Here is a 13193-nt window from a genome sequence, read left to right as displayed (position 1 = left end):
TACTTTGTAAGAAAATGTAGAAGAGGTAAGCAAGAGTTCATGAGGAATAAATTCTTCTCAGGCTTCCAGCTGGGTACGGATATCGTTTTTAACTGATGTTTTGATGACAAACTCTGCCATCTTCATCAGGGATGATTCCTGGGCATGTCTGGTCGGGTGGTACTTATACCCCAGTTGTCTGTCTCTCCTGATTGGTTAGTCCTCATCCAATCAGGTTTCTGCTGTGCCACCTTGTTTACAATCAAATCCCAGTTCTTAGATAGAGTGAGACTTTGTCTTTGCTAAGATTCTTTTCCTCTAGTTTTATTTCAATGGCTCTTCTCTTTTGGCTTTTCCCACTTTCTTCAGACCAAGGGTGTAGCTATGGGAACTCGCATGGGCCCTAGATATGCCTGCCCCTTCGTTGGTTAGGAGGAACAGTCTGTGCTCCAAACCTATTCTGGTACTGCTCCCCAACTTTTCCTTCGGTACATTGATGACTACATTTGTGCTGCTTCCTGCACCCATGCTGAGCTCGTCAATTTCATCGACTTTACTTTTAACTTCCATCCAGCCCGCAAATTCACTTGGTCTATCTCGGACACTTCTCTTCCCTTTCTCGATTTCTCGGTCTCCATCTCTGGAGACAGACTGTCCACTGACATCTTCTACAAGCCCACTGACTCTCATAACTACCTCAACTATACCTCTTCCCACCCCGCCACATGCAAAAATGCCATTCTGTATTCCCAGTTCCTCCGTCTCTGCCGCATCTGCTCCGAGGATGAGGTTTTCCGTTCCAGGACATCTCAAATGTCCACTTTCTTTAAGGATCGTGGTTTCCCTTTTGCTGTCATCAATGATGCCCTCACCCACATCTCCTCCATTTCCCACACTTCGGCTCTCACCCCATCCTCCTGCCACCACAACAGGGACAGAGTTCCCCTTGTCCTCACCTACCACTCCACCAGCCTCTGGATCCAGCACATTATCCTCCGCAACTTCCGCCACCTTCAACGGGACCCTGCCACTAAGCACATCTTTCCCTCTGCACTTTCCGCAGGGATCAGTCCCTTCGCGACTCCCTGGTCCATATGTCCCTCCCCACTGAACTCCCACCCAGCACTTATCCCTGTAAGCGTAAGTGCTACACCTGTCCCTACACCTCTTCTCTTGCCACCATTCAGGGCCCCAAACAGTCCTTCCAGGTGAGGCAGCACTTCACTTGTGAGTCTGTTGGGGTCATCTATTGCATCCGGCGCTCCCGGTGCGGCCTCCTCTACATCGGTGAAACCCGACACAGATTGGGGCACTGCTTCGTCAAGCACCTCCACTCCGTCTGCCACAACAGACAGGATCTCCCAGTAGCCACCCACTTCAACTCTGCTTCATGTTCCCATTCAGATATGTCCATACATGGCCTCCTCTACTGCCATGATAAGGCTAAACTCAGGTTGGAGGAGCAACACCTCATATACCATCTAGGTAGTCTCCAGCCCCTTGGTATGAGCATAGAGTTCTCCAACTTCTGGTAATTCCCTTCCCCTCCCTTCCCCTATCCCTATGTCACTCTGCCCCCTCCCCCAGCTGCCTATCACTTCCCTCATGGTTCTGCCTCCTTCTACTACCCATTGTGTTTTCCCCTATTCTTTCTTCATCTTTCCTGCCTATCACCTCCCTGCCTCCCCTCCCCCACCCCTTTATCTTTCCCTTTACTGGTTTTTCACCTGGAATCTACTGCCTTCTCCTTCCCACCCTCCTCCCACCTTCTTTATAGGGCCTCTGCCTCTTCCCTCTACAGACCTGACGAAGGGTTCCGGCCCGAAACATCGACTGATCTTTTCCATGGATGCTGCCTGACCTGCTGAGTTCCTCCAGCATGTTGTGAGTGTTGCTTTGACCCCAGCATCTGCAGATTATTTTGTGTTTCTCTTCAAGTGGTCCCAAATGTCATTGTCGTAGCAAAGTAGTTTTGTGCTGTTGAAATCAATCCTACAGCCATTGCAAATACAATGTTCTGCTACCGCTGATTTCTCCAGTAACCTAAACAGATACACCTCTTGGGCTTCTTGATGCGGGTTTCCACTGTGAATCCGCCTGGCTGATGCATGCTGCTCTGCATTCACAGGGAATCCTGTAAACACCAGCCATCCTGAGTCCCAGGTCATATACGTTGGGAAAGCACTAGATCCCTTTTTCAAGGGCTCATGAGATCTTCTGAAAGACATTTTTTGTGGCAAAGGCACCTTAAGTGAGAATTTATCCAACATGGAACATCTGAAAATTATACTTTAAACATCTAGAAATATTAAGGTTGGAGATACCTGAGGAGGATCTTTGAGATAGCAGTTTGCAACTTTGTCATCCTAATTATAGCAAATGGATTATTAAATATCCTTAAATTCATTGCTTCAGTACTTTTAGGTGTTTAATCTATTTAAAACTCAAGTAGAGCACAAAAGCTGGGACCTAGAAGAAGCTGGAATGGTGCAATGTCTTAGGAGAATTTATGGATTAGTCTCAAATTGCAGGAGGGGAGCTAACTTGAAATCCTCAGAGCTAAATACATTGAAGCCATTGTCTATAAGATATTTGCAGTTGTTATACCCTCAGAATTTGACTGACAGTAAGTGTGTTCCTCTGTTGCTGTCTGTCCAACACGTACTTTAAAATCTTTCTGGGTTGGTTCATTACTGCAGTCATGGTGGAGTACATACTTGTGCCTCTAACTTGATTTCCTGAAAAATAATAAAGTTATTAACTTGGAGATACCTGACAAAATCTTAGCTATACTTCTGGATGTTTCGTAACTTACTGGCCTGGCTTCACTTGACACTGATTATCAAGATATCATATCAAATCAAGTCAAGTTTATAGTTATTTAACTATATACATATATATTACCATTAAATGTATATAGAAACAAGACAAAGTTTCTCTGAACCTGGATGTAAAACACAGTACACGTATGATGTGTTATGTGTGCTGTGTTAACTTAAGGATAAAATCTACAGAAAAATCACACGAGTAATAAACTAAAGTGCATTAGTATTAAATATTGTAAGGTACAAAACAGATTAACCAGTGACATTTCAATTGCGTTGCGGCAAGGAGTTGAGAAGCCTGATGGCCTGGGGATAGAAACTGTTTCTCATGCTGTCCACTCTTGTTTTTATGCATTGCAGTCTCCTGCCTGATGGTAGAAAGTCAAACAGGATGCTGGATGGATGGGTAGGATTCTTAATAATACTAAGGGCCCTGTGTACATAGCACTTCTGATAAATGTCCCCGATTGATGGTATGGAGACCCCCCCTATGATCCTTTCAGCCACTCTCACAGTCCTTTGTAGAGATTTGTGGTCTGATGTTTGGCTGCTTCCATACCAGGTAGAAATGCAACTTGCCAAGACGCTCTCAGTGATGCTCCTTTAAGATGCAGTTAAGGTGGGAGGGGAGGGTGCCTTGCTTGCCTCAATCTTCCAAAGAAGTGGAGGCACTGCTGTGCCACCTTGTGATGTGAACTCCCAGGAACTTGGTGCACTGAACTTTCTCTACGGAGGAGCCATGTTTTCGCAGAAGGGGATGGTTTGTCCGCACCTTCCTGAAGTCCACTGTGATTTCCTTTGTCTTCTCCACGTTCAGACTTAGGTTGTGTTTTTTTTTTCACACCAATCCACAATCACTTCACTTTCTCTCTATACTCTGTCTCATCATCATTCTTGATAAGGACACCCACTGTTGTGTTATCTGTAAACTTGATGACCCAGTTTGAGCTGGATCCCGCTATGCAGTCATTCATCAGCAGCGGGCTGAGCACGCAGCCTTGGGGAGTGCCAGTGCTCAACATAATGAGACGAGATACTGCTGCCAATGTAGATTGACTGTGGCCTTATTGTTCAGAAGTCCAGTATCCAACTTCAGAGGGAGGTGTTGAGCCCCAGCGAGGACAGTTTCCCCACCAGTTTCTGGGGTATGATGGTGTTAAATGTCAAACTGAAATCTATAAACAGCAGTCTGACATACGAGACCTCATTTTCCATGTGGGACTGGACAGAAGGGAAGGCATAGGCTATTACATCATTGATTTGAGCGGACTGGAAAGGTTCCGATGTCGCTGGGAGAAAGGCTTTAGTGTGCTCTATGACTAGCTGCTCAAAGCATTTCATAATAGTTGATGTTAGTGCCACCAGACGATAGTCATTTAGGCAGGTTACTGTCACCTTCTTTGGCACTGGAATGATGGTTGTCGTCTTGAAAACTGAGGGGATGATGGATTGTTTCAGAGAGATGTTGAATATATCCATCAGCTGGGCCACACAGTCCTTCAGAACTTGACCTGGTATATTATCCTACCCCCAGCTTTATGTGGGTTGGCTCTGGCCAGGGTCTTCTACACCTCACTTTCAGCCATACATCTGACAAAAAAGGCATACATCTGTTCTGCATTGTCAGGCCTGTTGGCCTTCAATAGAAAGCACCTGAAAATGATGGGGAAGAGAAAATTGACATGCTGGATGACAAAAGTTTATAGCATCAGGTCTGAAAGCAATATCATGTTAAACAGAAACTTCTTCACGAATGCAAAAACTCAGGTTTCCTTTTTAGATCACTGGGTATTAAACCTAATTCACAAATTCTTCATGACAATTTCCAAATATTGCCCAAAGTCAGCAAGATGTTCAAAACCATATTTGCTCATACATTTTCTCAGAAATGTATTCAAATAAAAGTTAAACTTACTTAGCAAACATGTTTCATTAAAAAGTTATCTTGCATTAAGTTAATTCAATTAAATGGCCAAGAGCTCAGGTGCTTATCAGTGTTGGTAGCTGCTGCCTTTATTCATTAATTGACCAGGGTTAATTTTCATTGTCATAAAGATGACAATAGGTGCAGGAGTAGGCCATTCGGCCCTTCGAACCAGCACCGCCATTCACTGTGATCATGGCTGATCATCCACAGTCAGTATCCAGTTCCTGCCTTATCCCCATAACCTTTGATTCTGCTATCTTTAAGAGCTCTATCCATCTCTTTTTTGAAAGCATCCAGAGACTTGGCCTCCACAGCCTTTTGGGCCAGAGCATTCCATATATCCACCACTGTCTGGGTGAATACACTCAGCGGGAACATGCTTCCTGCCTCCAGCGTGTCCAATTCCTTAATAATCTTATATGTTTAGATAAGATCCCCTCTCAGCCTTCTAACTTCCAGAGTATACAAGCCCAGTCGCTTCAATCTTTTGACATATGACAGTCTGGCCATCCCGGGAATTAACCTTGTGAACCTGCGCTGCATTCCCTCAATAGCAAGAATGTCCTTTCTCAAATTTGGAGACCAAAACTGCACACAGTACTCCAGGTGTGGTCTCACCAGGGCCCTGTACAGCTGCAGAAGGACCTCTTTGCTCTTATACTCAATTCCCCTTGTTATGAAGGCCAGCATGCTATTAGCTTTCTTCACTGCCTGCCGTACTTGCATGCTTGCTTTCAGTGACTGATTACAGTTTGCTCTGGCTGCAAGTTGTTACAGGAGTTTTTCAAAATCAGGTTTTGGGAAGTGCAAGGGAATAATATTTAATTAGCATATGTTTCTTTTATGATTCTGTTTTCCGTGAATATCAATGCCATGTCTAATCAATAATGTATCTTGGTGTTTTGTTCTTCGATTTTCAAAATATGCAGATTAGTTTTTGCCACTGTGTTAGCTTTGATATTACAGTATCTTAAATCTATTAAAACATAATCCTTGTAATGTACAAATCACTAAACTTTAACAGTACAAGAGTATTTTAGTACCTGTAATAATGCAATATTAATTATATTCTCTTCTCATCTGTATATAGCAGTATAAGTGGTGGGAAATTGAATTTGTGTTTCCCAGCCTCATTTTCAATAACCTTGAATGGTAAGAAAAGGATTTTGCAACTTAATTTGGAATATAACACTGTTATATTAAGTAAATGAGGCATTTTACGTGCCACATAATGAAAACAAGCTCAATGGGATCATCTGTTGTTTGTGCTTCTTAATCCTGACCCCATTTGACCACTGTGTTTTCACTGTGTGATAATCTTGCCTTGCCTTGGATGCCAAATTGATCTAAAATGGTTTTACCTTTCTATTCAGTGAGGAAGACAAAGAAGACGGAAAGGATAAAAAAGTGTGGTATTACAGCTCAAAGGTACAGCTGGCTGAACTTATTGACTCTCTGGACAAAGAGTACTGGGAGTATGACCTCTGCAAAATACTGGAAGAAATGCGTGATGAAATTCATCGGCACATGGATATTACAGAAGACCTGACGAATAAAGTTCGTGGCAATAATAAATCTTGTCTAACTGCAGCTAATGGTAAGTGAATTTGGCACTTGGGATTTGTGATTTATGTCTATAATTTTAAGATTTGAAGAAAAGGTAGCCTTCAGTTTTCTGTTGTATAGGAGCATTTCAGGTGTTAAATACTGATGGTTTGTCTGTAACAAGTTTTGATAAGTGATTTGGAACTTCAGAAATAAGCAGCAAGTTCTGCAAATGCACATTAGCTTGGGCAGCATTTGAAGAGTATTTTTCATGTGTAAACTTTGAAGACTTTATCATGATCACTGTTGTGACTTTTTCTTTGATGCTGACTAATCATTTTTCTTTGACCAATTAACAGAGTCATAGAGTTGTACACCGCAGAAACGGATCTTTTGGCCCGCGCAGTCCATGCTGACCTTTTTTCTATTAATACCAATCATATCTGCATCCTTTGCCTTATCTATTCAAGTGCTGACCTAAATGTTCAAAGTAAATTTATTATCTAAGTCCATATCTGTCACCATATACCACTCTGAGCTTCGTTTTCTTGTGGGCATACTCAATAAATCTAATAACCATAACAGAATCAATGAAAGATTGCACGCAACAGGGCGGACAGCTAGTGTGCAAAAAAAAACCAACAAACTGCAATACAAAAGAAAAATATGATATAATAATAAATAAGCAATAAATGCCAAGAAACAAGGTGAAGAATCCTTAAAAGTAAGTCCATAGGTTTTAGGAAGTTCAGTGATGGGGCAAGTGGAGTTGAGTGGAAATTATCCCCTCTTGTTCAAGACCCTGATGGCTGTGGGGTAACAGCTGTTCCTGAACCTGGTGGTGTGAGTCCTGAGGCTTCAGTACCACCTTCCTGATGGCAGCAGCAAGAAGAGAGTGTGGCCTGGGTGGTGGGCGTCCCTGATGATGGATGACGCTTTCCTGTAACAGCATTTCACGTAGGTGTGCTTAATGGTGTAGGGCTTTACCTGTGATGGTCTGGGCCGTGTCCACTACTTTTTGTAGGGTTTTCTGTTCAAAAGCATTGGTGTTTCCATACCAGGCAATCCAGCCATTCAGTATACTCTCCACCACACATCTATAGAAGTTTATCAAAGTTTAAGATATCATGCAGAATTTTTGTAAACTTTGAAGGAATTAGAGGCTTTCTTTGTAATTGCACTTATGTGCTGGGTGTAGGAGAGGTCCTTCAATATGAAAACACTGAGGAATTTTAAGATGCTAACCCTCTCCACTTTTGATCTTCTGATGAGGGCTGGCTCATATACCTCGGGTTTCCTCTTCCTGAAGTCAATAATCAGCTTCTTGGTCTTGTTGACATTGATTTAGAGGTTGTTGTGGCACCAGTCAGTCAGTGTTTCAGTCTCGCTCCTGTATGCTGACTTGTCACCACCTTTGATTTAGCCAACGACAATAGTGTCGTCAGCAAGCTTAAATATAGCATTAGAGCTGTACTTAGGCATGCAGTCATAAGTGTAAAGTGTGTGGACTATGGGGCTAAGCACCAGTCTGTGCACCTGTGCTGATGGGGTTGTGGAGATGTTATTGGAAATCTGAATTGACTGGGGTCTGCAAGTGAGGAAATCGAGGATCCAGTTGCACAAGGAGGTATTCAGGACATGGTATTGAATGTTGACCTGTAGTCGATAAAGAACATCCTGATGTAAACGTCTTCGCTGTTCAGAAGAGCCAATGAGATGGCATCTACTATGGACTTGTTGTGCTGGGAGGCAAATTGGAGTGAATAAAGAACATAGTAATCCATAGCATATTACAGGTCCTTTGGCCCACAATGTTGTGCCAACCATATAACCTACTCTAGAAACTGCCTAGAATTTCCCTACCGCATAGCCCTCTATTTTTCTAAGCTCCATGCACCTATCTAAGAGCCTCTTAAAAGACCCTATTCTATCTGCCTCTACCACCATTGCTGGCAGTACATTCCATGCACCCACCATTCTGTGGAAAAACTTGCCTCTGACAATCGTCCTTTACCTACTTCCAAACTTCTTAAAACTGCCCCCTCGTGTTAGCCATTTCAGCCCTGGGGAAAAAGCCTTTGGCTGTCCACATGATAAATGCCTCTCATCATCTTATACACCTCTATTAGGTCACCTCTCATCCTCCGTCGCTCCAAGGAGAAAAGGCCAAGTTCACTCAGCCTATTCTCATAAGGCACGCTCTCCAATCCAGGCAACATCCTTGTAAATCTCCTTTGTACTCTCTATAGTATCCACATCCTTCCTGTAGTGAGGTAACCAGAACTGAACACAGTACTCCAATTGGGGTCTAATTGAGGTCTTGTATAGCTGTAACATCACCTCACAGCTCTTGAACTCAATCTCATGGTTGATGAAGGCCAACATACCGTACGCCGCCTTAATAACACTGTCAACCTGAGCAGCAGGTTTGAGTGTCCTATAGACATAGGGCCCCAAGATCTCTCAGATCCTCCACGCTGACAAGAATGCTTCCCTTATATTCTATCTTCAAATATGACTTACCAAAATGAATCACTTCACCATTATCTGGGTTGAACTCTCTGCCACTTCTCAGCCCAGTTCTGCATCCTATCGATGTTGCGCTGTGACCTCTGACAACCCTCCAGACTATCCACAACACCCCCAACTTTTGTGTCATTAACAAACTTATTAACCCACCCTTCTACTTCATCTAGGTTATTTATAAAAATCACAAAGAGGAGGGGCCTCAGCAGATCTCTGCGGAACACCACTGGTCACCAACCTCCATGAGGAGTACGAACCATCTCCAACCACCCTTTGCCTTCTGTGGGCAAAGGATCCACAAAGCAAGGTCTCCTTGGATCCCATGCCTCCTTACTTTCTGAATGAGCTTTGCATGGGGAGCCTTATCAAATGCCTTATTGAAATCCATATACACTACATCCACTGCTCTACCTTCATCAATATGATTTGTTACACCCTCAAAGAAATCATTCAGGCTTGTAAGGCACGGCTTGCCCTTGACAAAGCCATGTCTCTCCAAATGCGCATAAATCCTACCTTTCAGGATCTTCCTCAACAACTTGCCCACCACTGAAGTAAGACTCACTGGTCTATAATTTCCTGGGTTTTCTCTACTTCCTTTCTTGAACAAGGGAACAGCATTTGCAACCAGCCAATCCTCTGGTACTTTTTCCGTCCCTATTGATGATGCAAAGATCATTGCCAGAAACGTAGTAATCTCCTCTCTCATTTCCCACAGTAGTCTGGGGTATATCTCCTCCAGACCTGGTGACTTATCTAACTTAATGCTTTTCAAAAGCTCCTGCACATTTTCTTTCATAATGTCTGTATGCTCAAGCATTTCAGTCTGCTGTAAGTCATCCGTATAATTGCCAAGGTCCTTTTCCCTGGTGAATACTGAAGCAAAGTATTCATTAAGTACCTCTGCTACTTCTCCAGCTCCATGCACACATTTCCACTGTCACACCTGATTGGTCCTATTCTTAGATCTTTCGTGCTCTTCCTGTTCACACACTTGTAAAATGTGTTGGGGTTTTCCTTGATCCTGCTCGCCAAGGCCTTCTCATGGCCTCTTCTAGCTTTCCTAATTTCATTCTTAAGCTCCTTCCTGGCAACCTTGTAATTTTCTAGAGCTCTAACAGTACCTAGTTCCTTGAATCTTTTGTAAGCCTTTCTTTTCTTAACTAGATTTTTCTACATCCTTTGTACACTATGGTTCTTGTATCCTACCAACCTTTCCCTGCCTCAATGGAACATAACTATGCAGAAAGCCATGCAAATGTTCCCTGAGCATTTGCCTTATTTCTGCCATGCAGTTCCCTGAGAACCTCTGCTCTCAATTTATGCTTCCAGGTTTCTGTCTAATAGCATCATGTTTCCTCCTACCCCAATTAAATGTTTTTCCAAATTTTCTGCTCCAATCCCTCTCCCAGCGCTATGGTAAAGGAGATAGAGTTGTGATCACTACTTCCAAAATACTCTCCCACTGAGAGATCTGATGCCTGACCAGGTTCATTTCTCAATCTCAGATCAAGTACAGCCTCTCAATGTTAGCAAAGTTAAAATCACCTATCACAACAACCCTATTATTGCACTGTTCCAGAATCTGCCTCCCTATCTGCTCCTCGATGTCTGTTACTCTTGGGGAGGGGGTCTATAAAAGAACATCCAACAGAGTTATTGCCCCCTTCCTGTTTCTAACTTTCACCCACACTGACTCAGAAGACAATCCCTCCATGACTTCCTCCTTTTCTGTAACCATGATACTATCCCTGATTAGCAATGCCACGCCCCCATCTCTTTTGCCTCCCTCCCTGTTCTTTTTGAAATCTCTAAAGCCTGGCACACTCAGCAGCCATTCTTGCTCCTGAGACATCCAAGTCTCTGTAATGGCCACGATGTCGTAGTTCCATGTATTGCTCCATGCTCTAAGTTCATCTGCTTTGTTTATGATACTCCTTGCATTGAAACAGACACATCTCAAACCATCTGGCTGAGAGTATCTTCGCTCTATCACTTGCCTATCCTTTCTCACAAACTCCCTACAAGCTCTCTCTACTTGTGCGTCAGCCACCCCATCCTCTGCCTCTTCACTTCGGTTCCCACACCCTTGCAAATCTAGTTTAAACCCTCCCCAATAGCATTAGCTATTGGTTAACCAGAATATTGGTTCCCCTCCAGTTCAGGTGCAACCCGTCCCACTTGTACAAGTCATCCCTTCCCCAGAAAAGGTTCCAATGACCCAAGAACTTGAAACCTTGCCCCCTGCACCATCTCCTCAGCTACTCATTTGTCTGCGCTATCTTCCTGTTCTGACCTTCCCTAGCTCATGGCATCGGGAGTAATCCGGAGTTTACCACTTTGGAGGTATGGCTCTTCGTCGTCTTCCTAGCTCTCTAAATTTACTGCGCAGGTCCTCTATCCCTCTCTTGCCCATGTCTTTGGTACCATGACCTCTGGCTGCTCACCCTCCCCTTCAAGAACTCCCCTGCAACTGCTCAGAGACATCCTGGACCCTAGCAGTCGGGAGGCAAAACACCATTCTGGCATGTCTTTTGCTGCTGCAGAATCTCCTATCTGTCCTCCTAACTATTGATTCCCCTATGATTATTGCTCCAGTTGACTTCACCATACCCTTCTGAGGCTCAGAGCTGACCACAGTGCTATTGGTCGGGCTGCTGCTGCCTTGCCCAGATATGTCATTCCCATCAGCAGTATCCAAAGGGGTATTCCTGTTGCTGAGGGAAATGGCACTGACTTCTTTCTCCCTTTACTTCTCTTGGTGTTCACCCATATACTCCCTGAATTCTGCACTCTGGGTGTATCTACCTGCTCAAATGTCTTATCTATCAATTGCTCTGCCTCCTGGATGATAACTTAGTTCATCCAACTCTAGCTTCAGCTCCTTAGAGTGGATCCAAGACGCTTCTCAGGCAGGAGTTATGTTTCATCACCATCCTCTCAAAACACTTCATCACTGTGGATGCCAAGTGCTATTGGATGATAGTCATTGAGGCAGGTTACCTAGTTCTTCTTAGGCACCGGTATACTTGAAGCCTACTTGAAGTAGGTTGATACCTCAGACTGCTGAAGTGAGAGGTTAAAGATCTCCGTGAACACTCCACCCATTTGATCAGCACAGGTCTTTATTACTTGGTCAGTAACCCATCTGGACTGAATGTTTTCCATGTGTTCACCGTCCTGAAGGATGCTCTCACATTGGCTTCGGAGGCTGAAATAATAGGATCACTGGGGGTTATGAGAGTTTATCATGGTTCCTCCATGTTTTAACAGTCGAAGCGAATATATAAGTCATTGAGCTCATTTGGAAATGAAGCCCTGTTGTCAACTATGTTGCACAATTTCACTTTCTAAGAGGTGATAGCATTCAAGCCCTAACACAGCTGTTGAACATCCTTCGTTGATTTAAGTTTAGTTCAGAATGCCCATGAGGTGGCTTCCAATGATCATACCTGGACCTCTTGTAACTTTCTAGTTTGTCAGATATGAATGCCCCAATCCCTCAGCAGATTGTGGATCTCATGGTTCATGGCTTCTGGTTGGGGGAGATCTGAATGATTTTGTGGGGACGCACTCATCTATAACTGTTTTCATAAAGTCTATGACATCTCGGGTGTATTCATTCAGATTCACAGATGAGTTCTGAACACGGCCCAGTCCACCGACTTGAAGCAATCCCATAGCAATCCTCTGCCTCTAGTGACCACCTTTTTGTTGTCCTTTTCTCTGGAACCTTGCTCTTTAGTGTTTGCATGCAGGTAGGAGAAGGACAACCAAGTGATTAGATTTCCTGCATTGTAGTCCGGGCATGGAACGGAAGGCATTCCTTATCTTAGAAAGCAGTGTTCTAGTGTATTGGGATCTCTAGTGCTACAGGTTATATGCTGATGGTAATTGGGCAGGGATTTCTTCAAATAACCTGGATTGAAATCCCCAACTACGATTTGAAATGTGTCAGGGTTGACTTTTTCTTGTTTGCTGATGGGATCATGCAGTATCTCCAGCATTTGATTATGGTCAGCTGGTGGTGGTATGTAACTGCACTCAGAATCACAGAGGAGTATTCTTTTGGTAACTAGAACTGTTGGCATTTGATCGTTAAGTCTTCAAGGTCAGAGGAACACAAGTATGATAAAACTGCCATAGCGGAGCACCACGGAGAGTATATCATGATACACACACCCCCACCTTTTGCCTTTTCTGAACCATCAATTTAGTGCATCCTGTGTACTGAGAAGCCTTTGGGTCTGCTTGCCATATCTGGCGTCCTCTGAGTAAGCCACGTCTTGGTAAAACACGGAACACAACAATTCCTCATTTCCCTACGGTACATCAGTCTCACCCATCTGTCCTCAATTTTGTTCTCCAGCATCTGCACATTTGCAAATAAG

At 43.7% G+C, this 13193-nt stretch overlaps 1 protein-coding gene across 11 annotated transcripts in view; it reads left to right on the top strand.

The window, feature by feature from the left end:
* bptf (bromodomain PHD finger transcription factor) overlaps window positions 1-13193 on the top strand; it is a 173669-nt gene that overhangs the window by 45861 nt on the left and 114615 nt on the right. For all 11 annotated transcript variants that reach the window (XM_072242562.1, XM_072242559.1, XM_072242561.1 and 8 more), the window contains exon 3: window positions 6105-6328. In XM_072242562.1, coding sequence (XP_072098663.1) covers window positions 6105-6328 — 224 coding nt within the window. The remainder of the gene's footprint in view (window positions 1-6104; window positions 6329-13193) is intronic.

Source organism: Mobula birostris, chromosome 24 (assembly GCF_030028105.1).
Source record: "Mobula birostris isolate sMobBir1 chromosome 24, sMobBir1.hap1, whole genome shotgun sequence".
NCBI lineage: Eukaryota > Metazoa > Chordata > Chondrichthyes > Myliobatiformes > Myliobatidae > Mobula > Mobula birostris.
The sequence above is the reverse complement of the archived record's forward strand: the minus strand, read 5'-3'. Positions and strand labels throughout refer to the sequence as shown.